The following is a 26,332-nucleotide window of genomic DNA, read 5'->3' on the forward strand; positions in this document are numbered from 1 at the left end:
AGGGTGTCAATGCCCCACCCCTGTCCCCACCCTGGGGCTGCCAATGTCCCACCCCTGTCCCTCACCCTGAGGGTGTGGTCCTGGCTGTCACTGTCCCCTGTCCCTCACCCTGAGGGTGTCACTGTCCCCTGTCCCTCACCCTGAGGGGTGGCCCTGGCTGTCATTGTCCTACCCCTGTCCCCTGAGGTTGTCAATGTCCCACCCCTGTCCCTCACCCTGAGGGGTGGCCCTGGCTGTCAGTGTCCCCTGTCCCCTCACCCTGAGGGTGTGGCCCTGGCTGTCAGTGTCCCCTGTCCCCTCACCCTGATGGTGTGGCCCTGGCTGTCACTGTCCCACCCTTGTCCCTCACCCTGAGAGTGTGGCCCTGTCTGTCAATGCCCCATCCCTGTGTCCCTGTCCCCTCACCCTGAGGGTGTCACTGCCCCACCCCTGTCCCTCACCCTGAGGGTGTGGTCCTGGCTCTCAGTGTCACACCCCTGTCCCCTGAGGCTGTCACTGTCCCACCCCTGTCCCTCACCCTGAGGGTGTGGCCCTGGCTGTCACTGTCCCACCCCTGTCCCTCACCCTGAGGGTGTGGTCCTGGCTGTCAGTGTCACACCCCTGTCCCCTGAGGGTGTCAGTGTCCCCTGTCCCTCACCCTGAGGGTGTGGTCCTGGCTGCCGGTGACCAGGCGTCCAGCAGCGGCCCTGAGGGCGGTGATGGGTTTGTGGTGGGCACAGGCCACGCTGTGGGTGAGGCGGCAGCGCACGGCGGCCCCGCGGCACAGCTCCGGTGACGGCGGCAGGCTGCTCCTCCCGGGGCCTCCTGTGGGGACACACACACAGCTCACATGGCTCAGGGCACCTCGGGGTGCTGTGCCTTGCCAGGGGATCTGGGGAGTTGGGGAGTTTGGGGCTGGGACTGTAGTGAACTCTCTGTGCTCCAGAACACTGAGTGAGGGTCTGAGTGGGGTCAAGAATTCCAGACTGGGTTGGGATGGAAGAGACTTTAAAGCCCATGTGGTCCCACATCCTCCCTGCCAGGGCCAGTGTCCTGGGTTGTGGTGTGGGATGTACACAAAGTATTTATTCTATCACCATCTTCATGAACTGTTAAAACCAAGCGGGGCAGAGCTCTAGTGTTGGGCTCTTCTGCTCATGGCCCATCAATGCCTTGCCCAGGACTCACAGGGAACTCCCTCCAGGAGCTCTCTCTGTTTAATGGGCCATCAAGGAGCCACTGCACGACTCCTCATCCCATTGGGAGATGCTCCCAATGCCCAGGGAGAGGAGCCAAGCATTCCCACCTGGGGAGAATCTGGGATTTGGGACAGGACAAGCAGCCCTGAGCCACTGGATTCCCAGAGGAGCAGAGCTCCCAGACCTTTCTGTGGGATCACTGCTTCAGGAAGAGCCCCTCACCTGGACTGCTCCCCCCACCCTGCTCAGGGTGTGTTCTGACTCTGGCAGTGCTCCTTTGTGTTATTGCATTGATTTTATTTTATTTTTACCTTTTTACCTTTTTTCTTATTAAATTGTATCTCTGACTTGGAGCCTCTCACTGGTTTTGCTTTCAAACCACAACAGCCAGGGACACCTTCCACTATCCCAGGTTGAGATAGTCCCATCCAAGCTGGCTGTGGACACTTGGGGATCCAGCCACAGCTTCTGCAGGAAATCCCTTCCAGTCCCTCACCACTCCCCCAGGGCAGACTTTCTCCTTAAGATCCCATCTGAATCATCTCCCCTATTCTGCTCCAGAAGCAAAGGAGCTCTGTGCTCTTTTGACCCCCTTGGGCCAGTCTGGGCTGTGCTGGGGTTGTGCTGAGGGCTTGGGCTGTTCCTGGAGTGGGAACAAGTGAGACAGAGACAAAGGAGTGAGGAGTGGAAGGAGGGGAGGGCAGTGCTGGCCCTGGGAGCCCATGGGAGCCTCCAGCCCTGTGCCCTTGGGAAACCAGCACAGGGATGGTGTCCCAGCACAGGGAGCTCACACAGCTCAGGTGCTTTTGGAGCTGCAGTGGGTGTGAGGAAGGCTCAGCCATGAGGAGGAAGAGGGAGGAGGGAAGGGAAGGAGCCCAGGGCAGCACTGACACTCCAACACCCCTCACCTCGGAACTGCAGGTGGTTCAGGGACGTGTGTGTCTCTAGGGAGAAGAAATCCAAGGAGCCATTCAACCGTGCAGCCACAATCCTGGGGGAGAGATGGGGAGTGAGGAGAGGCCCCTCCCTGAGCCCCAAAACCAGACACTCCCTGGGCCAAGCACAGAGCACCCACTCCCAGGGAGAGGGTGCAGGAACTGGGCTGGGAGACTGGACACAGCTCCAAATGGACTGGACAAGGGCAGTGTCTCTGGAACAACAGTGATCCAAAGCTCTCCCAGCCCTGAAACCCTCTGGATATTCAGCAGCTGGCAAGAAGTGGCTGCTGGAGCAGACCTGGAGCCAGGAAAGCAGGTGAGAGGTGGATACACAGATGGATGTGAGGGTGGATAGCAAGAAAAGGTGGCTGGGCACCGAATGGGCTCCCAGGGAATGGTCACAGCTCCAATCCTGCCAGAGCTTTGTCTGGACAAAGCTCTCAGGAACAGGGTGGGGTTCTTGAGGTGTTTTGGCCAGGGCCAGGGGTTGCACTCCATGATCCCTGGGGCTCCCCTCCAGCTCAGGATATTCCATGACACTGATTCTAAGGAAGAGACATCCCAGCTGAGTCTCTGCTGCTGGGGTTGGGGATCTCCAGCACCAGCACAAGGAGTTACCTGTTGTTGAGGAAGACGAGGGCAGTGATGCCAGATTGTCCTTCATCATTGCTGCTGCGGAGGGTCCCCTCGATGGCATCCCAAACCTGGGGGAGGAGGGGTCACTGTGGTGACACTGGACACAGGAGAACTGGCCACAGGGGGGGTCTGGGATCCTGAACAGCTCCCTGTGCTCTGCTCAGCCCCTCAGCTCCCTGGGCTGTGTGACCTCCTGCCTCCCATCACTGCAGCCCTGCCCCTCATCTCCACTTTCCCATTCCTGTGTCCTGGCTCCTCATCTTCACCTGCTACTGTGTCTCTGTTCCTCACCTCCACCTGTTATTGTGTCCCTGTTCCTCACCTCCATTTCCCCATTGATGCAGCCCCTTTCTTCACCTCCACCTTCCTATTACTGAGTCCCTGTTCTTCATCTCCACCTGTTACTGTGTCCCAGTTCCTCACCTCCAGCTTCCCATTACTGCATCCCTGCTCCTCATGTCCACCTCTGTTACTGTGTCCCTGCTTCTCACCTTTGCCTTCCTATTACTGTGTCCCTCTTCCTCATCTCTACCTGTTACTCTTGTCCCCATTCCTCACCTCCACCCTCCCATTACTGTGTCCCTGTTCCTCATGTCCACTTGTTACTGTGTCTCTGCCCCTCACCTTTACTTTCCTATTACTGTGTCCCTGTTCTTCATCTCCACATTACTCTTGTCCCCATTCCTCATCTCCACCCTCCCATTACTGTGTCCCTGTTCCTCATGTCCACTTGTTACTGTGTCTCTGCCCCTCACCTTTACTTTCCTATTACTGTGTCCCTGTTCTTCATCTCCACCTATTACTCTTGTCCCCATTCCTCACCTCCACCCTCCCATTACTGTGTCCCTGTTCCTCATGTCCACCTGTTACTGTGTCCCTGCTCCTCACCTTTGCCTTCCTATTACTATGTCCTTGTTCTTCATCTCCACCTCTGTTACTGTGTCCCAGTTCCTCACCTCCACCTTCCCATTACCGTGTCCCTGCTCCTCACCTCCAGCTTCCCGTTACTCCTGCCAGCCACGATGAGGTTGCCCTGCAGCTCCAGGCTCCAGATGGAGCTCTCCAGGTCCCCTCCCCAGGAGGGCAGGGCCGAGGACGTGTCACACCCAGCACAGGTCTCGTCCCCGAGGCTGCGCCGGCGGCCGGAGCAGCCGCCCTCGTCCCCGCAGAGCGTCCCCGGGGAGCGGCCACTGCTCCCGCAGAGCCCGGCGGGGCCGTGTGGGGCAGAGAGCCCCGGGAAGTTCATGTTCCTGCAGCTGGAGCTGCTGTGCTCCTCGTACACCTTCCCCACCAGGCTGCTGAAGTCGTAGCCAGAGTCCTTGTGGCGAGCGCCCACGGCCCGCAGCCGCGGCTCCGACTCGGCCGCCTTGGCGTGCTCAGAGAAGTTGGTGTCGATGAGGGAGGTGAGGTCGGGCTGGTCGCAGAACAAGGGGGGCTGAGGGGGTCCCAGCAGCCGTTTGAGCTGGTGGCTGCTCTCAAAAGAGTCCTCCAGCCCGTTCTTCCCATCCGGGCTGGGATCCCAACCCTCCTGGTAGTCGAAGATGCCGCTGCTGTCCCTGCGCAGCCTGGAAGGAGGGACAAAGCTCAGCTCCCTGTGCTGGGGGCTGCTCTTTGGGGCACAGGGCTGTGGGGCTGTGGGGTTGTGGGGATGTGGGGCTGTGGGGACACACACAGGCCATACCTGGGCTTGGGGATGACGGTGAGGCAGTCGCCCGTCTGCGCGTCCCACACGCGGATCTGCCCCACCAGGCAGCAGCTCACCAGCAGCATCCCGTCACTGGCCAGGCACTCGATGTCCTGGGGGAAGGAAGGACAGGCACAGCTCAGGGGGGCACCACTGAGGCCTCTGGATCCTGACCACGGCCTGCTGTGGCTGAGGAACTGCAGGGATGATGGATTTTATGTCAAAACTGGCTGGTTTGGGAATTGAGGGATGGTGAGGATGTGGATGTCCCTGGAAATGTCTGAGGCCAGGTTGGACAGGGCTTGGAGCAGCCTGGGACAGTGGAAGGTGTCCCTGCCCATGGCAGGGGTGGCACTGGATGATTTTCAAGGTTCCTTTCAGCCCAGACCACTCTGTGATTCTGAGATTCCAGGATCTCTGCCCAGAGACCTCAGTGTGCCCTGGACTGCTCCAACAGACTCCATCTGTCCTGCCTTCCCTAAAAAACTCCGTCCCAGTTTGAAGGCAGGATCAGGAGCAGAGATACAACTTTTCTGGGAGACACAGCATTTTAAACTCATCTGTCTGGATGAGAGCCCAAGAGCTTTGTTTCATCTCAGAACAGGAAGAATCCCAGACTGATCCCGGTTGGAAAAGCTCCCCAGACCACTGAGACTCATCTGTGAGTGATCCCCACCTTGTCACCCAGCCCAGAGCACCCAGTGCCACATCCACTTGTCCCTTGTCCCTCAGGAATGTGGAGGTTTCCCAGCAAAGCAGGGAATGGAGCCAGAGGTGGTGATGGTGGGAATTGCAGAGAACAAATCCCAGGCAGAGATGAGAAGCTGCTGCAGGAATTTCACACTCCAACACCCTTTCCTTATGTATTTATTTCCAACCTGTATAAATATCTCTCTGCCCTCCTCTGGGGGCTTTAACCAGCTCAGTTATTAGGAGGATTTGGAGAGAATTAAACCAAGGACGAGACAGAGATCTCAGAAGAAGCCCTTTCCCCAAGACCTTTGTCCCAGGCAAAATTCCAGGGGGGAAAAGAGATAAAACAAAGGAAGGGGAGGCATTTTATAACCCCCTGCTCAGGGAAGAGACAGCTGGACCACAACCAGGGGGGTCAGAAGGGAGAAACAATTCCCCTGGAGAGTTAAAACACCTACCATGAGGTGTCCCCTGAGGACCAGGGGCACGATCTCAGTCTCAGGAGGGGAATAGCCGTAATCATCACAGGGCAGGTCCCCGCGGCGCCGCCGGCCCGGCCCGTTCTGCCCGTAGTTCTTGGGGCACAGCACCCGGTACAGGCAGAAGAGCAGCAGCACCAGCAGCATCCCCGAGGCCAAGCCCAGAGCAGCCACCCTGGGGAGACACACACACAAACAACAAGGTAAGAAAAAAAAAAAAAAAAAAAAAAAAAAAAATCAAATTTCTAGTCCATTTGGAAAGTCCTGTGCCAGGATTATTTATGTGCTGGTCTGAATTTCTCAGATGAGAACAGCTTTTCAATGAATTACAGAGATTTGTTGGGAATTAAGGGGGAGTTTTAATCTTTCAACAAGATTTTGAGACTTTTCAGTAAGGAAAGTAACAAGCAACTAAGATTTTAAGAAAAGACCAGCTGGGGACTGGGATAACCCAATGTGTTCAGCACTTGCAGATTCAGGCAGGGAGTTGTGAGCTGTCCTGTCTGGAGGGAGGGAAGCTCCTTGCACCAGAGTTTGATCCAACACCCAATAAATCATTATCAAATGGATAATGGATCCCTGGCAGTGTCCAAGGCCAGGTTGGGTGGGGCTTGGAGCAAACTGGGACAGTGGAAGGTGTCCCTGCCCATGGCACAGAGTAGGACTGGATTATTTCAAGGTCCCAAACCATTCTGGGCTTCTATGAAATCACATTTAACCCCCCAAATTGACTTTCTGTCCTCATCACTCACTGACCAGCCCCTTATTAGAGCAGGAACACTAAAGGCCTCCATGCCCAGCCCATTCCTGCCCTCAGCTGATGGAAAACCCATTTCATTTTGCACTGCAGCATCCCAAGCATTGACACACTGAAGCTTTGGGAGCTCCCTTGGTGCTCCAGCAGAAGGAACAGCCCAGAGGGGCTGTGAGAGGCTCAGGGGGATGTGACAGGACACTTTACTTGTACAGGGTGACATCCTGGTGTCCTCGGGGCTGTGCTGAGTGCTCGGGCTGTGCCGCCTGGTCCAGCCTGCCCGGCAGGAGGGGCTGGTACCGCGACGCCTCCTGCGGGTGCCGCATCTCCAGCGCCTCCTGCGGCTTCAGGTACAGCGTGACGGGGATGGCCGGGAGGATGCTGATGTACCTGGGGGGGACAGGGATAACGGGGAGGGGTCACTGGGCAGGTCTCAGCGTGATTTCAGTGCGTAATTTCAGCTGTTCTGAAGATTTCCTTGGAAATATTCTAATCTAAAATTACTCCTCAGGTTTTAATCCTTCCAGTGGTGGAAGGAAGTCCTGATGAGATCAAGTGGATCTCATGAATTTAATAAAAATCTTAAGTTTCCTGTGCTCTGCAGGCTGGGAGGGCTCACCAAGAGGCTTCCTCAGCTCAGATGTCTCTTCCTCACATGTGCTATTTCCATCACTTACAGATGATTGTATCAGACAACTGTGGAATTGCTGAGGTTGGAAAAGTTCTCTGACATTATCAAATCTGACTGTTCCTCCTTGTGCTGCCAAGGGCACCACTGATCATGTCCCCAAATGCCACACCCACAGGGTTTTTAAATCCCTGCAGGGATGGGGACTGCCCCATTGCCCTGGGCAGCTGTGCTAGAGCTGGAGAGCCCTTTTGGGGAAAGAATTTTCCCAGTATCCAACTTGAACCTCCCCTGGCCCAACCTGAGGCCGTTCCCTCTCCTCCTGTCCATGTTTCCCCTCCTGGCAGGGACTTGTGCAGAGCCACAAAGTCCCTCTGATCCTCCTTTTCTTGTTTTGCAAAATTTCAAACTTCCCTTCCAGGGTAACACAAGGAAGACACAAGACACCAAGCACACAAAACACCCAAGAGCACAGAGAGAGAAACAACCCTGATTCCCAGAGGAACAGCCCTGGAGGGTTTGTGAGCTCTGCTCACCCCAGGGGAGCTGCTGAGCAGCTCCTCCCAAACACAGCAGGAATGAGCCCCACAGATTATGTGAGTCAGGAGCACAAAGGACAGAAGGAAGGACAGAAGGAAGGACAGAAGGAAGACAAACTCCTGGGGTGAGCTGCCCCCATCCCAGTGCCCGTGGCACTCCACGCCAGCCCACTTGCCTCTTGGCCAGGGTGATGTTGTAGTAGCTGAAGAGAGCTGGCCAGTGCCTGAAGGAAAGCTTCCTCCAGATCTCCTCATCCTCTGCTCCCCAGGTAACCTCTGCCTCCGTTCCCAGCTCCACCTGCCCGTTGTTCCCTCTGCCCTGGGCTCCCTGGGCCCAGGAGTGCTGGTTCTGCTCCAGCCCCGCCTTCTGCTCCCGCTGCTGCTGCGTTTGGTTCTCCGACAGCTGCACCGGCTCCGAGGGGAAGACGGACAGGTCCACCTTGGGGTCCCCAGCAGGCAGGACCCCTCCGGGAACGGGCATGGGAGGCAGAGCCGTGTCCCCCAGGGGGCTCTGCTCGGTGACCTGGGAGGTGAGGTAGGTGCGGAGCCCGGCGGGGTCCGTGTAAACCAGGATTCCGATCCAGATCACCGTCCCGGCCTGTGCGGGGGGAGCAGAGACACTTCAGTGCCAGCCTGAGCTGAGCCCACGTTTTCTGCAGCCTCACTGCCAGCTCTGCTCCTTGGGGGAGACCTGCAGCACTGCCCAGCACACACAGGACATGGACAACACTTTTCTGTGATCCATGTGATGGTCAGAACACAACTCCTCTCCCCAAAGGCACAGCAGGAAGGAGACTCTGTGCTGGCAGTTGGGAGCAGCAAGTCTGGCACCTCCAAACAGGGCTGGAATGGCTCAGTTTGGGGTTTTGGGTCCACATTAGTGCAGGACCCACTGCTCTGGGACTGTGTGGAGATTGAATCAGACTGACAGTGCTGCTGACTCGGCTGGGAACACAGAGATCCCTGTAATTCCATTAGGGAGATCCAAAACAGACTGAGGAGACAAGCAGGACCAGGCGTGGTGTGGCTGCAGTGAAACCTTGAGCAAAGTATCTCCTGAACACCTTTAGTCCACATGTGCAGGAACAAACTGTGACTTCTGCTTGTAAAATCACCTCAGGACTCAGCCAGCCTTGGAAATTTGCTTCTGGATCCCATGGGGCAGCACCAGAGTGGTGTGGGAACCAGGGCATGGAGGGGTGTCAGATCTGGCTGCTGTGGGTGCCCAAGGGTGGCCGCAGGGTGGCCATCCAGGCTCCAGTGGGTGCCATCCCAGCCCCTGTAGGTGCTACCCTGTCCCCTGTAGGTGCCATCCCAGCTGCTGTGGGTGCCATCCACGCTGCTGTGGGTGCCCAGGGGCAGGCAGGGGTGCCACCGCATCGCCTGTAGGTGCCACCCCGTCCCCTGTAGGTGCCATCCCATCCCCTACAGTGCCCCCCCATCCCCTGCAGTGCCATCCCATCCTCTGTAGGTACCACTCCATCTCCAGCAGTGCCCCCCAACCCCTGCAGTGCCATCCCATCCCCAGCAGTGCCCCCATCCCCTGCAGTGCCCCCTGTCCCCAGCAGTGTCCCCCCATCCCCTGCAGTGCCATCCCAATCCCTGCAGGTGCCACCCAGCACCTGTGGGTCCCACCCCATCCCCTGCAGTGCCATCCTGTCCCCTGCAGGTGCCACCATGTCCCCAGTGGGTGCCATCCCATCCCTTGTAGGTGCCCCCCACTGTCCCCTGCAGTGCCATCCCATCCCCTGTAGGTGCCATCCCAACCCTCATGGGTGCCATCCCAACCCCTGTGGGTGCCATCCCATCCCCTGTGGGTGCCATCCTGTCCCCTGCAGTGCCATCCCATCCCCTGTAGTTGCCATCCCAACCCCTGTGGGTGCCATCCCATCCCCTGTAGGTGCCATCCCATCCCCAATGGGTGCCCCCATCCCCAGCAGCCCCACCCCACACGTACCATGATGAGTCTCTGCGCCAGGCGCGTGCGGGCGAAGAAGTAGATGACGCGCAGGCGCTTGGGCAGGCGCAGGTTGCGCAGGGAGGACGGCTGCAGGGTGATGGTGTGGGGGGTGTGTGGGGCGTGTGGGGCTGCAGGGCGCAGGGCTGGGGGCCGGGAACGGCACGGGGCCTTGGCTGCAGCCAGGCACGACTCGGGGGGCAGCCGCTTGTTCAGGTCAGCCAGCTGAAACAGAGACAGAGAGGACACAGAAAGGTGAGGGATGAGAGGTGAGGGGATGAAGGGATGAGAGGTGAGGGATGAAGGGATGAGAGGTGAGAGGGTGAGGGATCCCTGGTGAAGGATTCTTCCCCCAGGGTTGTAGTGGTGGCTGTGTCACCTTCCAGCCCTGTTATCCCAAATTGGTGCATTTATAAACTCAGGGAATCATGGAATGGTTGGGATGGAAGGGATTTTAAAGCCCACCCAGTTTCATTCCCTGCTATGAGCAGGGATTTTCCACATCCCAGGTTGCCCTAAGCCCTGTCCAGCCTGGCCTTGGACACTGCTGCTCTGGGCACCCTGTGCCAGGGCCTGCTCACCCTCAAAAAGTTCTTCCTAATATCCAACGTAAACCTTCTCTCTGTCAGCTTGGAGACATTCCCCCTTAACCTGTCCAAAGTCTCTCTCCATCTTTTTTGTGGGCTCCCTTCAGGTCCTGGAAGGCCTCAAGCAGGTCTCTAAGCTTTCCTTCTCCAGGCTGTACAATCCCAATTCTCTCACAGCAGAGCTGCTCCTTCCCTCTGATCAATTTGATGCCTCCTCTGGATTTGCTCCCACATTTTTAGCTCCATGTCTTTCCTATAAGTGTCTATTCCCTCAAGTGTTCTGTTCCCAGTCCCTTTGTGTGTAACCAAGCAAGTACAGAACCAAACTTTACCAGCTCAGGACAAGAGGAAATACCCTCAAATTGTCCAGGGAAAGTTTAGATTAAATATTAGGAAAAAATTCTCTCTGGAATGGGCTGTCCAGCCCTGGAGTCCTCATTCCTGGGGGGATTTAACAGCCATGTGGATGTGGCACCTGGGAACAGGTGGGTCAGGAGTGAACACAGTGAGGAATGGCTGGACTCTATGATTTAAAGGCCTTTCCCAACCTCAGTGAATTTGTGGGGGTTTTTTTTCTCTTTAGGGAGTGAGACACTGGGGCAGTGCTCCCCTGTCCCCCAGACCCACCTCCATGCGGCGGATGTCGATGGACAGCACCGTGGTGAAGAAGAACATCTGCAGGAAGAAGTCTGACACCAGCCCCACCACGGCAAAGAGGCAGAACTCCTGCAGGTGGGACACAGGGATCAATTCTCATTTCAGCAGAATTTCACTGACAAACCTCATCATCCATCTCTTGTATTGGCTGAGAGTTCAGCGCTGGATGAGTCCACGTGAGAAGCCAAGAATATTTATTTTAATTCACAACTTTTGTTCTTTTTGGCCACAATCCATCAAAACCCTGGGACTCTGCTCTCCTTGAACAAGGGACAGGATGAGAGGAAAAGGCTGCAGGGTGTGCCAGGGGAGATTTAGATTAGAAATTAGGGACATTTTCTTCCCCAAAAGGGGTTATTAGGCACTAGAACTGCCCAGGGCAGGGGTGGAGTCCCCATCTCTAGAGGGATTTAACAGCTGTGGCTGTGGCACTTGGGGACAAGTTTGTGGTGGTCTTGGCAGTGCTGGGGACAGCTGGACTTTTCCAAGCCAGACAATTCCCTGGCTCTGTGATCCTGCAGAGCCTCAGGCTGTGTCCTGCCTGCCCAGAGCAGCCCCACTCACCTGGATGGCCGGGACCAGGGTGAAGTATCCGATGAGGATGATCCCCAGCTCCGTGGCCATGTTCTTCATGATGGACCAGCTCTCATTGCTCAGGCCTGGGGAAGGGCAAGGACAGCTCAGGGGAGCCTCTTCACTGTGCCAGACTTGAAAGCAGCAAAAGGAGCTGCATTTCCCCTCTTTAAAACCAGGAATTTACAGCAACAGGCTAAAAAGGCCCTTCCAGGCTAAAATTTCCCAGTGCAAAAGTCGACTGAAGTTCTGAGTCCTGTTTCCCATCTAGGATCTAAACCATTTGTATTTTTAAGGCTAAAATCAGCATTGCTCTAGAATCTCTTCTCTCTGATGTTTAGAAACAGCTTTGAAGATTACAAACCCCATTTATCCACGGTGTGAGCACACTGAAATCCTTCCACAGGCACAGAGCATTCATAGAAATGGAAAAGATAATTCTGTCACACATTCAGGGGAATTTTGTACTGTGTTCTGCACTTCTGATATCCATGACCTGAGGACAATGCTCAATATCCACACCAGGAGACCCAGCTCTCCCCTACTAATATTTTTTATATTTATTTAACCCATTTCAGTCAACAATCCCAAAAAAGCAGCACCCACAACAACAGCATTGTGATCTTGGAATTCAAAACAAAAGGCTGCACAAGCCACCTTGTTTCTATCAAAGCTGGATGAGACCATTCCCCCTCTCCCAGCCTTGGCTTTCCCCAGTTTTCCCAGGGCAGGATCTCACCTTGGGCGATGCGGAGCTTCACCTCCAGGTCCACAGGTGTGGACACCACAGACTTGGTGAGGACCAGCACGTTCTCCAGGCCAATCACCACCACCAGGTATGGGAATATCTCTCTGGAGGAAACAGAGGCAGAACTGAGGAGGAGATCCATGGGGAAAAAGGAAAGGGAAGAGGAGCAAACACAATATGGGAGTCAAAGTGAGGAGACACCACCCTGTGCCCCAATCCCTTCCCTCAGTGTCACACTGTGCAAGGAAAAGGTTTGTGTTTCCTCTGCCTTGGGCAGGAATCAGCATTTCTGCAAAGCTGCAGGAATTCCTGGGAAATGCCCATTGTGGAGCACCACTAAATCAATCTTGGTGTTCCCAGGGTGGGGACAGAGCCCTCTGCTCTCCAGCATTGGGTACAATAAGAGATGGACCTGGCACACCCTGTGAGGGGCTGGGGGGTGGATAATCACATCACAGAGGGGCAGGGAGCTTGTCCCATCTCCTTTAAGGATCACCCCATTGCACCCCCTGCCATTTGCAGGGACACTTCCACTGTCCCAGTGTCCAGCCTGCCCTTGGACACTTCCAGGGATCAGGGGCAGCCACAGCTTCTCTGGGAAATCCACTGCAGTCCCTCACCACCCTCACAGGAAGGATTTCTTCTGTCTATCTCACCTAAATTTCCCCTCTTTCAGTTTGAACCATTGCTCCTTGTCCTATCCCTGTAGCTCCTGATGAAGAATCCCTCTCCAGCTTCCCTGCAGGCTCCCTCAGACACTGGAAGGGGGGAATGTCAGTGAATGTCCACAGTGAGTGATAAAACCACCAACACAGGTCAGCCTCTCATGGGCAGCTTCTTGTTCATGCCCAAAATTCAGCAAGAACAACTCAGGGCTGCCTTTAATTAAAGCATTTTCAGCTCATAACTTGTGTGAGTCCTGCAGGCAGCACCAGCACAGGACAGAGATGGGAGAGAAGCTCCTTGGGGATGGGAATCTCTGAACAGAGAGGCTGTGGGAGAACCTGCTCAGCTCCAGAGATAACGTGTTATCTGAGTAATCCCTCCTGCTTCAGGCTCACAGAGTCAGCAGTGAGGCACCTCCAGGAGGCTTGGCCAGCAGAGGAACAGCTCCCCTGCCTGCCTGGAGAGCAGCTGATGGTGCTGAGGGCCAGCAGAGAGCCCAGGAGCCCCTTCCCCAGTGTATAAATATATCTCTGCCCTCCTCCGGGGGCTTTAACCAGCTCAGTTATTAGGAGGATTTGGAGAGAATTGTACCAAGGACAAGATAGAGATATCAAAAGAGGTCCTTTCCCCAAGACCTTTGTCCCAGGCAAAATTCCAGGGGGGAAAGAGGTAGAACAAAGGAAGGGGAGGCATTTTATAGCCCCCCACTCAGGGAAGAGACAGCTGGACCACAACTCAATGGGGTCAGGGAAGGGAAGGGAAGGGAAGGGAAGGGAAGGGAAGGGAAGGGAAGGGAAGGGAAGGGAAGGGAAGGGAAGGGAAGGGAAGGGAAGGGAAGGGAAGGGAAGGGAAGGGAAGGAAGGCACGTACCCGCCGTTGAGCGTGGGCGTGAGGCCGAAGAGAGTGCAGAGCCCCACGGACATGAGCAGGGAGCTGAGCACTGTCACCACTGCTGCCAGAGCCAGGCCCCACTTGGACTTCACCATGTCGATCTTCCCTGCAAAACAGCCACGGCCACCTCAACAAATGGGGACAGCACAGACAGGGACAGCAGCCTCATCCTGACCGGCCCTGGGGTCACCCCACAGCCCCCAGCCCACAGGGGAAGGGACTGCAGAGCTCCTGTGTGAATGCAGAGCCTCCCACGACAAGGGTGGGACAGGGGACAGCTCACACCAGACCCAGCACTGCACTGAGGTGCGAAAAACCAAACTGAAATGTAGCCAGAGAGGTCTAAACCCACCAGCTCAGAGCATGTGTCTGATCTGGCTGATAATGGATGAAACAAACTGGGGAAAAGGCATTCCTGTGGCACCTAAGGGTGCCTGGGACAGAAAACAACTTGGAAGATATCAAAGAATCGTGGAATATTTTGAGTTGGAAAGACTTTAAAGATCCTTCTATTCCAGCCCTTGTTGTGGAAAGGGACACCTCCCACTTGTCCCAGGCCTTGGACACTTCCAGGGATGAGGAAAAACCTCCAGCTGGGGAGGAGAATCACGAGCAATAACACCACACTGGCTAAGAGGGATCAATTAAACAGGTAAACAGATAATAATTCTCTCCATGACAATTCAGGATACAATCCCAACACCATGTCTCCTGCTGAAGCAGGTGTGAAGTGTGGTGGTGTTACAGACAGACCCAGGAGCCCCCAGACCCACGTGTGGAGAAGTAGATGTAGGCAAAGAGGATGATGTAGGTGGTGACCAGCGGGATGAGCTCGGCGATGCCGATCTCCTCCTTGAAGTGCACGTGGACCACGTTGTCCTCCCGCAGGCTGCAGTTGGGGCTGGGGTGCAGCAGCTTCAGGCGGGAGCGGAGGCTGCTCAGGAACCTGGGGAACAGCAGCAGCTTCATCACAACTACAGCCACTCAGCCCTTCCCAAAGAGCAGCTGGAGGAAGATCCATGGCTCCACCATGTCTCCAGGCCTTGCTCCTTTCTGTCCCCAACCACCCAGACCTCGATTTCTACAAAGGTTTGCTGGGCGCTGTAGATATTTTTGAATTAGGTTTGAATTACCCATCCTGGACCCCACACCAAGGCCAACTGTGAAGACTGTGGAGCAGCTAAAAATTAAAGTGTTAATGGGAGATAGTGGGTTTTCTAGGTGTTAATAGATATAGTTATTAGTGTGAACCCTTTAGCCACCTTAAGGAACAAGTGAAACAATATCTGTTTATATTCTTCCTGTGCTGTGTGCCAATGAAAATGTATCTGTATTTGTAAACTATCTAGAAGAGTATATAACCTGCCATTTTAGACGACATAAATGGAGAATGTAGCATTAATCACAGTGATTGGATCTCTGTTTGCTCCTGTCCAGCTTCCCATTTATTTTAAGGGTCATGTCACTTTAGGACAGACTCGCCAAAACTTTATTTAAAACAAAAACTCCTAAACTACAAACAGGACCAGTGAAACAGAACACGCCATGGCCTCAAACACTCACAGAATTTTCCCAGAATTACAGAATTCTGTGTAAAAATGCCTGATGGAAGGTGCCACACAATGGCTCTCAGGGCTCAATGCTCTGGGAGAGCAAGTTTCAACTCCTGTGCTGCCAATTCCATCCCAGGGATCCCCTGGGGAATTCTGTGCAGCTCAGAGCCCTCAGATCTCAATCCCCACCAGTTTGGCCAACACTGCCGAAGTGTTTTCACCAGTTGAACCAGTGCTTACTGGAAAGCAAACCAGTCTGTGTACAAGGAACTCAGTCTAATCAGAGCCATGGAGCCCTGGATGCCACAGGAACTCCCCCTGGCAGCTCTGGATGTGCAGTCACTGCTTGTAAAGAGGAGCTGAGACCTGAGAGTATTTTACTGTGGGAACTGACAGTGGTCAGAACATAGATTTTTAAGCTCCAGGCAGTGGTTTGAAGCTTGTGGGAAAGCCAAATACAGAACACTCCCACTCTCACCTGGGAAATCGCAAGGAGGAATCAAAACAATCCTTGAAAGGTGAAAAACCATTAAGGTGGAAAACCGTTAGCAGCTGACATTTTTCTAATTTGTTGTTTGCTTGTTTGTAAGAGACAGGTGAGAGGTGCTGCTCTAAATAACCAATCATTTTGACTGTACCGAAACACTGTATAAAATAAAATAAATCTTTGATCTAAGCCCTCTGAAGAACCGGAGTTCTACGTGTCGTTATCTGAGCCATCCCAAATCATAACAATATTTTATTACTGTAAAGTTTTCTCCCCAGAACAGCACTTTCAGGTATACAAGACACTCCAAAGCACGAGGAAATGTAAAGAAAACCATGGCAGGAGGAGAGGGGAGGAGGCCCTGGGTGCCCGGAGCAGCCCTCACCTGGAGTCGTAGCGCTGCAGCCCCAGGGTGACGGTGTAGGACACCACGCGGCGCCGGTTGGACAGGCTGACCCCGCTGTACCTGCCAGGCAGCCCAAAGAGCAGGTCTGCAGAGACAGGGGATGTCAGGGACAGCAAACACACACACACAGGGAGGTGTTGGGAAAGATTAATCAGGGAAACCTTATAAATATGATTGTTTAGCGAAAGATTCTGAAAATATGAAACCTGTAATTGAAATAGAAATGGAAGGTTACTTTGAGTTGTAGGATACTGAGCCTTAGTTACTCTATAACCTGAAGACAACAGCCTGGGCAGCTGGAGGAGAATCCCTTTGGATTGAACAATCCCCTTCTGCTGGCTGAGGGACCCAAAGGTCAATGCAGCAAAACAGAAAAGTCTAAAGAGTCATTTTTAGAGTTTAAAATATAACACAGTGTGGTAATGTAGTAGTTCTTATAGGCTGTGTGGAGATTCTATAGGATTTTGTGTCTTGTATTGGTTGGTCAGTGTAAATTAGAATATTCATCACAAAAGGAGATAGAATGGATTGGAACCAGGACCTGGCTCTCTCTGGACCTCGCTCTCCTTTCCCTGCTCTTCCCCCTGCACTCTGACCCTGCCCCTTGCTCTCTCTCCCCTCTCCTCACCCCCAAACCCTCTTTGCTCTCTCTCCTTCTCTCTCTGGGACTTCCCTCCAGCCCAGGCTGGTGGCTGAAGGCAAAGCCCTTTCTACCCACGGCCCTGCAATAAACCCACATATTCTAGAATATTTCAGCTCTGCAGAGTCCCTTGTCCCTGTAAGTCACGGATGTTTCTACAGGGAAGGAGTTTTCTGTCAGCAGCCCCAGGGGGAATGGCTGCTCTTATCCTGTGGGATATCCTGAATTTCCTGTGCTCTGGGGATGGGGTGACACCTGGGGCAGGCTCTGTGTTTCCCCCATAAATAACCTTTAAAGGAAACTTCCTATAGGGCTACAAACCCCTTTTCAGACATGTAATATAGTACAGCATACATTTCCAGAACTCTGAAGTTCCTTTAAAAATGCAGGATTCAACCAGCATTTCCTGTGGCTTTATGGGACCACTAATGATCCCACAAGTAATCAGAGGGGGTTTTTTTTATAATTAAAAGATAAAAATACTTTTATACATTTATGCTATCCATTGTCAGCTCGGGCTGTGTGCGAGGAATTAGAACACACAAGGGAGCAGGATGAATGCTGATTTATCTGCCTTTGAGCATGACAGAGGGAAAAGCCAGGCTGGAACGTGTGTAGAATGAGAGGAACAAAACCCTGCTATTTTTACCTGCAGAAAGAAGCCTGACTGAGTGATTTGTTCACTTCTCACAAATACAGATCAGGGCTCCAACATACAAAATGAGAGACAACAAAGCCTGGGCAGCCTCGGCTGCTGCGAAGGACAAAACACTGCTCAAATTGGCACTATCAGCAATCCGGGAGCTGGAATCAGTGAGGATGGAATAACAATGAAGCTGCAGGCAGCTCTCAGCTTTCCTGGCTCACCTTTGAGCGTGGCTGACGTCTGCAAGGTCTTTGGCTCATGCTGGTGGATGGTTTTGATGATATCTGGGTCGGCGTTGAAGCGCTCGCGGTCGTTCTGCCAGAAGTTCCCCGGGGAGAGCAGGAGGCAGCCGTGCTCGGGGAGCAGATCCCGCAGCTTCCTGAGGCCGGGCAGAAGGTCTGTCACCTGCAGGCAAACCTCCTCCAGGCTCCTCACCCCCGAGCTGAAAGGCAAACAGAATCATAGAATCACAGAATGTGTGGGTTGGGAGAGACCTTCAAGATCATCGAGTCCAACCCAGTCCTAACACCTCAACTGGGTCATGGTATCGAGTGCCACATCCAGTTTCCTTTCAAACACATCCAGGGATGGTGACTCCACCACCTCCCCAGGCAGACTATTCCAGTATTTAATCACTCTTTCTGTGAAAAACTTCTTCCTGATATCCAACCTGTATTTCCCTTTGAGCAGCTTAAGACTGTGTCCTGTCCTTCTGTCAGTGCTGTCTGGAGAAAGAGACCAACCCCAGCTGAGCACAACCACCTTTAGGGAGTTCTAGAGAGTGATCAGGTCACCTCTGAGTCTCCTTTTCTCCAGGATAAACACCCCCAGCTCCCTCAGTCGTTCTTCATATGGCTTGTTTTCCAATCCCTTCACCAGCTTTGTTGCCTCCTCTGGACACGTTCAAACATCTCAACATCCTTCCTGAACTGAGGGGCCAGAGCTGGACACAGCACTCAATGTCCACCCTAAACTGAGACACCCAGAGCTGGACACAGCACTCAATGTCCATCCTGAACTGGACACAGCACTCAGTGTCCATCCTGAACTGGACACAGCACTCAATGTCCATCCCAAACTGGACACAGCACTCAATGTCCATCCTAAACTGGACACAGCACTCAATGTCCATCCTGAACTGGACACAGCACTCAATGTCCATCCTAAACTGGACACAGCACTCAATGTCCATCCTGAACTGGACACAGCACTCAATGTCCATCCCAAACTGAGGGGCCAGAGCTGGACACAGCACTCAGTGTCCATCCTGAACTGAGGGGCCAGAGCTGGACACAGCACTCAATGTCCATCCTGAACTGGACACAGCACTCGAGGTGTGGCCTGACCAGTGCCCAGTCCAGGGGAAGAACGACCTCCCTGCTCCTGCTGGCCACACCATTCCTGATACAAACACGGGGCTGTGGGACCCAGCCAAGGCAAAGGCAAAGCTCTGGAGAGGAGCATCACAGGGGAGCTGCTTCAGGTGTCACTGCTCTTCCTCCTCACAGCTGAGAACAGCAAATGGGTTTTCCTGGAACTCCAGAACTCCATCAGCATTCCTGGGTGCTGTCTGAGCCCACAGCTCTCACTCCTCACCCCTCTCTGGTCCCACACTTCCACCTGACAGAGAAACTCTCTCTGGAATTCCTCCAGACCTCAAACCCCTCTCCACACATGCAATGGATGTTTCACAGGAATCCTGCTCAGCCTTCCTGAGGTGGATCCTTTGAGTACCCTAAAATACACCAAAATTCAGTGTCTGCACAGGGTGTGGTGTTTTCCCAATTCCTCTGCATTGTGTGGACAGAATTAATTTCCGTAGAGGTTGCACACAGGTGTAACTGGTGTGAACAGGAACCTGTGTGTGATATAATCCTTATCAACCATTAATTCTCAGCTTTCTGGGTTTCTGCTGGGTTTACAACTGGCCCTGGTGGGAAGGGTCAGTGCCAGACCAGCTCTTGGGACTGACCAGTTTAACAGGACATTTCACCCCACCAGGAGCTGATCTGAGCTTGGCCCCTGCTCAGGGAATCAGATAGGACAAGTGTCTCCCAGGGAATTATTTTTATTGTCTGTAGGGAGTTATTCTGGCTCCAGGAGGTTAACACTGCTCTGGCATCTCCCAAAAACACCTCACGGCTAAAGGGGGGTCTGGGAGATGCATTTTTGACTGACAAACATTTCCCCAAACAGAAATCTTCTCTCCACTTCCCTGGACAGCCTTTATAATTTTTAATTGACACTAGAGCTCAGACCTCTTTAATTACTCCCAAGGATGCTAAAAAGCTTAACTTAGGTTTTAAAAAGAGAAGTTCATTTAACTGGCTTTGATGGAAAAAGTATTCTCTGTTACACTGCCAAAGTCTGTTTATGGTGACCTGGGGAAAAGTGAGTGACTTCACACACATTTGTGGTGGCAGATCATGAAGAAAACATTTTAGGATATGACATCCTTAAAGGGAAACTTTGGCAATTATCAGCCAGGGATGTTTGATCCTTTGGACCCAACAAAAAAAAAAAAAAAAAAAAAAAAAAAAAAAAAAAAAAAAAAAAAAAAAAAACCACCCAACCCTGAATAATCTTTCTGGGAAGGGCAGGAAAATCAATCTCTTAAAAACAGCTCCAGTTTTACCTGTTTCTAACTAACATTAAACAGTACCCTGTGCCTCCTGCAGCCAAACTAGGGATAAATGATGTAATTAAAGATTTAGAACAAAGAGTCATTATATTTAGGGTTCATTCACAATTCCTCTGTTTGACAGGTGATGAAAGAAGAGAGGAACTGGCATTTAACAATTGATAATCAAAGGTTTAATGCTAACACAGAACCCCTCCCTGCAGCAGCTCCAAACACTGCAAACCTCACTGATATTCTGCAGGCAGCTTGGCACAGTAAAGATGTTTTTCATGGTCCCAATTCAGGAAGAAGATAAACTCAAATCTGCATTCACCTGGGAAGGAACACAATCCACCTTCAGGGCTTTATGCACTCACCCAGCACAGCACACAAGGGTTTGGATGAACTCCAGCAAATAAAAGCTCAGGAAGGAGTACAGGTTTATTTACAGATTGGTCAATACATTGATGATGTGCTGACAGGAGGTGAGAGGGAAAGTGCAGTAAGAACAGCACAGGATATACAGAATAAATTAAATGGGGAGGGGATAGAAGTGCCCTCAGTTTAGAGGCCCCTCCAAAGAGGTGGAATTCCTGGGAACCTGAGAGCAGCAGGCTAAGCTGCAATTCCAGATAAAATCATTATTTTATATAATGATTTTATCTAAAAATTAGATACATATCTAAAAATTAGATGTTTTATCAACCCCCACTACTGAAAAGGAACCTCGAAAGATACTTTGGGATATTCCTGGATTTTCTATAATAGCAAGACCTTTGTACACATTAATGAGGAAAATCCCAAACTGGGAATGGCCTGAGAGCCACAAAAAAGCTTTGAAAACACAAAGATACAAGAGTTAAAAACATCAATCACTTGTGCCAGCTCATCCCAGTGATCCTGTAACAGCTGAATGGGATTTTGCTCAATATGGGACTTACTGGAATATGTGACAGAAAGAGCCACAAGACCCAAATAACCATCAGGGTTCTGTTCCACAGTCACTCAGACTCTGAAGATGAAGATGTTTGGTTCTCTGAGGCCTCACCAAATGCATGGATGGGAAATGCAGGTACAGAGCAGTTTTTCTGAACACTGAAACAGCAGTGGAGGCAGAGGAAGAAGGAATTAGAAGTGCACAAGTGGGAGAGTTAAAGGCTGCATTGCTGGCAGTAAAGGGGAAAACAAAGACAATCTGTGTGGATTGTGACACCCCCTGGGTTGTGTCACTGCAGTGACAAGGGAAGGGAAAAGAGGATTGGCAGGAGGAAGATGGGAAGTGGTTGGTGTTACAGGCTCAATCCCATGGACAGACCCACACAGGATGGGTCAGAGCTCATGCAATGACCAAACTTTACAGATTTACTGCAACAACAAAATGGATCAGCTGACAAAAATCAGAAAGGTAAAAACTGATCAGTTGGAAGCTCCACAACTCCACTGGTGTGGATTGGGTGAGTGGTTACAATGAAATGAGGCCACACTGGACAAAAAAAAAAATCTGTTTTCTGGAGCACAAAGCAGGGGCTGGCACTGAGCAGGAAGATGTGACAAGGCAATTCTCACAGAGTGTCCCCAGTGCCAGCTGAGACTGGAACAAAATCATCCAGACCTGGCACTGCTTTTACAGAGCAAAATAAGAAAATGCTGTGGGGCTCTTGGCAAAGAGATTCTCCTGTGCCTATGAAGACACTCTGTGGTTACAGGTAAACCCTAAAGGGATGGGAGTGGTCTCTGGGTTGTCCAGGGCAGTCTGGGGACTCAGTGACCAATTGTCCTGTCCCCTGTCCCAGACTCTACTCAGAGTGATAAGAAAACACACTTCACCAGTGAGACAGTGCAGGATTGGGCCAAAAATAAAGTATTAAATGGGTTTTTCATACATCTTATTATCCCCAAGCAAATGGGATTGTGGAGCGTGTCAGTGGTTTGATAAAGTGGTGTCTTAGGCCACATCAATCTGGCTGGGATAAAAGGTTACCCTTTGTGTTATGTCAGATGGAATAAATAACTGATATCAGACATAACAAATACAATAAATAAATAAATAAATAAATAAATAAATAAATAACGTTACTTATTTATTTATTTTATGTATATGTTTGCATGTATATATATACATAATATAATGTAATATAATGTAATGTGATGTGATGTAATGTAATGTAATGTAATGCAATATAACATATTTATAATATAATTAGCCTTAGGCCATGTGAATCTGGCTGGGGTAAAAGGTTACCCTTTGTGTTATGTCAGATAGAATAAATAACTGATATCAGACATAACAAATACAATAAATACATAAATAACATTATTTATTTATTTTATGTATGTGTTTGCATCTATATATATATACATAATATAATGTAATACAATGTAATGTGATGTAATGTAATGTAATGTAATGTAATGTAATGTAATGTAATGCAATATAACATATTTATAATATAATATAATTAGCCTTAGGCCATGTCGATCTGGCTGGGGTAAAAGGTTACCCTTTGTGTTATGTCAGATAGAATAAATAACTGATATCAGACATAGCAAATACAATAAATAAATAAATAACATTATTTATTTATTTTATGCATGTGTTTGCATGTATATATAAAAAATACATAATATAATGTAATATAATGTAATGTGATGTGATGTAATGTAATGTAATGTAATGCAATATAACATATTTATAATATAATATAATTAGCCTTAGGCCATGTCGATCTGGCTGGGGTAAAAGGTTACCCTTTGTGTTATGTCAGATAGAATAAATAACTGATATCAGACATAACAACTACAATAAATAAATAAATAAATAATGTTAATTATTTATTTTATGCATGTGTTTGCATGTATATATAAAAATACATAAAATAATGTAATATAATGTAATGTGATGTAATGTAATGTAATGTAATGCAATATAACATATTTATAATATAATATAATTAGCCTTAGGCCACGTGAATCTGGCTGGGACAAAAGGTTACCCTTTGTGTTATATCAGATAGAATAAATAACTGGTATCAGATATAACAAATGCAATAAATAAATAAATAAATAAATAAAGTTATTTATTAATTTTATGTATGTGTTTACATATATATATATAAAATACATAATGTAATTTAATATAATGTAATACAATGTAAGGTAATGTGATGTAATGAAATGTAATGTAATATAACTAATATAATACGTTATATATAATATATAATATAATATATATTATGTATTATATAATATACTTTTATATATATATATAAAATGTTATATATTTCTAATTTAATATAAATAACTGTAATGGCCCAAAGGTTAGCCCTGTTCCACGAGCTTTCCTGAGCCTTTGTCTCTTTAAACAACTACAAATGATAAAATGGAAACTTTTCAGGACAACCTGCAGGTGGGAAAGGCAGTGACAGTGAGGTGAGCCCAGTACCTGTGAGGTACCTGTGATGTACCTGCGAGGACACCTGTGATGACACCTGCAATGGCACCTGTGAGGTACCTGTGAGGTACCTGTGATGTACCTGTGATGGCACCTGTGAGGTACCTGTGAGGTACCTGTGATGTACCTGTGATGGCACCTGTGATGGCACCTGTGATGGTACCTGTGAGGTACCTGTGATGGCACCTGTGAGGTACCTGTGAGGTACCTGTGATGTACCTGTGAGGTACCTGTGATGGCACCTGTGATGGCACCTGTGAGGTACCTGTGAGGTACCTGTGATGTACCTGTGATGGCACCTGTGATGGCACCTGTGAGGTACCTGTGATGGCACCTGTGATGGCACCTGTGAGGTACCTGTGATGTACCTGTGATGGCACCTGTGAGGTACCTGTGATGTACCTGTGAGGTACCTGTGATGGCACCTGTGATGGCACCTGTGAGGTACCTGTGAGGTACCTGTGATGTACCTGTGATGGCACCTGTGATGGCACCTGTGAGGTACCTGTGATGTACCTGTGATGGCACCTGTGAGGTACCTGTGAGGACACCTGTGAGGACACCTGTGAGGTACCTGTGATGGCACCTGTGATGGCACCTGTGATGGCACCTGTGAGGTACCTGTGATGGCACCTGTGATGGCACCTGTGAGGTACCTGTGATGTACCTGTGATGGCACCTGTGAGGTACCTGTGATGTACCTGTGAGGTACCTGTGATGGCACCTGTGATGGCACCTGTGAGGTACCTGTGAGGCACCTGTGAGGTACCTGTGAGGTACCTGTGATGGCACCTGTGATGGCACCTGTGAGGTACCTGTGAGGCACCTGTGATGGCACCTGTGAGGTACCTGTGAGGCACCTGTGAGGTACCTGTGAGGTCACCTGTGATGGCACCTGTGAGGTACCTGTGAGGCACCTGTGAGGACACCTGTGAGGCACCTGTGATGGCACCTGTGATGGTACCTGTGAGGCACCTGTGAGGTACCTGTGAGGTCACCTGTGATGGCACCTGTGAGGTACCTGTGAGGCACCTGTGAGGTACCTGTGAGGTCACCTGTGATGGCACCTGTGATGGTACCTGTGAGGACACCTGTGAGGACACCTGTGAGGCACCTGTGAGGTCACCTGTGATGGCACCTGTGATGGTACCTGTGATGGCACCTGTGAGGTACCTGTGAGGCACCTGTGAGGTACCTGTGAGGTACCTGTGATGGCACCTGTGAGGTACCTGTGATGTACCTATGAGGACACCTGTGAGGTACCTGTGAGGCACCTGTGATGTACCTGTGATGGTACCTGTGATGGCACCTGTGAGGTACCTGTGATGTACCTATGAGGACACCTGTGAGGCACCTGTGAGACACCTGTTATGGCACCTGTGAGGCACCTCTAAGGACACCTGTGAAGACACCTGTGAGGCACCTGTAAGGACACCTATGAGGTACCCATGACCCTGAGGGCGATCAAGGCCCGATGTTTTGGATTCTGTGCGTTCTAAGGGCACACAGATGGAGACTCCATTCCAGATCTGAGCTCCAGTCCGTGTTTTGCTCCCACCCGGCTGCCCCGCAGCGCCCCCTCGTGGCGGCGGCCGGGATGGACACGCACCGATTTAATGAATTAAGATTTTAGCCAAGAGCTAAAAGCAATTTATATCGATTAGAATGCAAGCTAGGAAAAACAAAATATTGTTAGATGATTAAGGCAGAGCGAGGTGATGCATTTCTTGGTGTTATGTGCTTGTTTTAGTTGTGTTTATAGAAGGAAATTAAATAGATGGACCATCATAGGGACAAATGGAAACCAATGGGATGTGACCTGCACCTGGACTCAGCACTGACTGATCCCAAAGCAGGAGAGATGGGATTGTGCCAAAAGGTCATGAAGGTAGAAATATCATTGTGATGAAGACTTTCCTGACCACTGACCCAATTCAGGACCACCAACCCAATTTAAGAGGAGAACTGCACAGGCGTGAAGGGCTCTTAACCTCATTTTAATACTAAGTGGGGAGTGGGTGATGCTGGGATTATGCAAATGTATGAGGATTCTGTGTATGTCAGACTTTGGGAAATAAATAGAGGACAAAGAGCCTTGAAATTTGTGGGCACAACTTTAGATTAGACTCCCGATGTCGCAATAAACATAAACCAAAGCACTTTTAACTTTCACTAGGTTAGAGAGGTTTTGTGTGTAATCTTATCAGGTTTTTATGGTTCATCCCCAGGAACGTGGGGTGCTCAAGGGTATCCTCAGAAAACTAAAGGATATCAGAACAGACACAGCCCAGGAGGTGCTGGGGCAGCCGGGGAAGGGCTGGGGAGACCTGCAGGGCTGTGGGAGTGTCCTCCTGGGTTGCAGTGTAGGATGTACACAAAGTATTTATTCCATCCCCATCCCCATGAGCTGTTGGAACCAGGTGGGGCAGTGTTTTCCCAGGCCCCTCCTTTGGGCTCTTCTGCTCATGGCCCATCAATGCCTTGCCCAGGACTCACAGGGAACTCCCTCCAGGAGCTCTCTCTGTTTAATGGGCCATCAAGGAGCCACTGCACGACTCCTCATCCCATTGGGAGATGCTCCCAATGCCCAGGGGGAGGAGCCAAGCATTCCCACCTGGAGAGAATCTGGGATTTGGGACAGGACAAGCAGCCCTGAGCCACTGGATTCCCAGAGGAGCAGAGCTCCCAGACCTTTCTGTGGGATCACTGCTTCAGGAAGAGCCCCTCCCCTGGACTGCTCCCCCCACCCTGCTCAGGGTGTGTTCTGACTCTGTCAGTGCTCCTTCATGTTATTGCATTGATTTTATTTTTACCTTTTTACCTTTCTTCTTATTAAATGATATCTCTGACTTGGAGCCTCTCATTAATTTTGCTTTCAAACCATCACAGGGAGTCACTGACAGACCCTCCTGAGCTCCCAC

General features: G+C 50.9%; 1 protein-coding gene across 1 annotated transcript in view; it reads right to left on the minus strand.

Moving 5' to 3' along the window:
- Positions 1 to 26,332, minus strand: part of SCAP (SREBF chaperone) — a 62,884-nt gene that overhangs the window by 3,304 nt on the left and 33,248 nt on the right. Inside the window, exons 5-20 of the mRNA XM_083878910.1 lie at positions 17,562 to 17,782; positions 16,034 to 16,139; positions 14,382 to 14,554; positions 13,588 to 13,714; positions 12,043 to 12,155; positions 11,295 to 11,389; positions 10,701 to 10,799; positions 9,487 to 9,711; positions 7,706 to 8,127; positions 6,570 to 6,752; positions 5,588 to 5,783; positions 4,434 to 4,549; positions 3,744 to 4,317; positions 2,735 to 2,820; positions 2,087 to 2,169; positions 638 to 804 (exon numbers count right to left, since the gene is read on the minus strand). Coding sequence (XP_083735036.1) covers positions 638 to 804; positions 2,087 to 2,169; positions 2,735 to 2,820; positions 3,744 to 4,317; positions 4,434 to 4,549; positions 5,588 to 5,783; positions 6,570 to 6,752; positions 7,706 to 8,127; positions 9,487 to 9,711; positions 10,701 to 10,799; positions 11,295 to 11,389; positions 12,043 to 12,155; positions 13,588 to 13,714; positions 14,382 to 14,554; positions 16,034 to 16,139; positions 17,562 to 17,782 — 2,986 coding nt within the window. The remainder of the gene's footprint in view (positions 1 to 637; positions 805 to 2,086; positions 2,170 to 2,734; positions 2,821 to 3,743; positions 4,318 to 4,433; positions 4,550 to 5,587; positions 5,784 to 6,569; positions 6,753 to 7,705; positions 8,128 to 9,486; positions 9,712 to 10,700; positions 10,800 to 11,294; positions 11,390 to 12,042; positions 12,156 to 13,587; positions 13,715 to 14,381; positions 14,555 to 16,033; positions 16,140 to 17,561; positions 17,783 to 26,332) is intronic.

This window comes from Zosterops lateralis (assembly GCF_965231275.1).
Source record: "Zosterops lateralis genome assembly, chromosome: 1".
NCBI lineage: Eukaryota > Metazoa > Chordata > Aves > Passeriformes > Zosteropidae > Zosterops > Zosterops lateralis.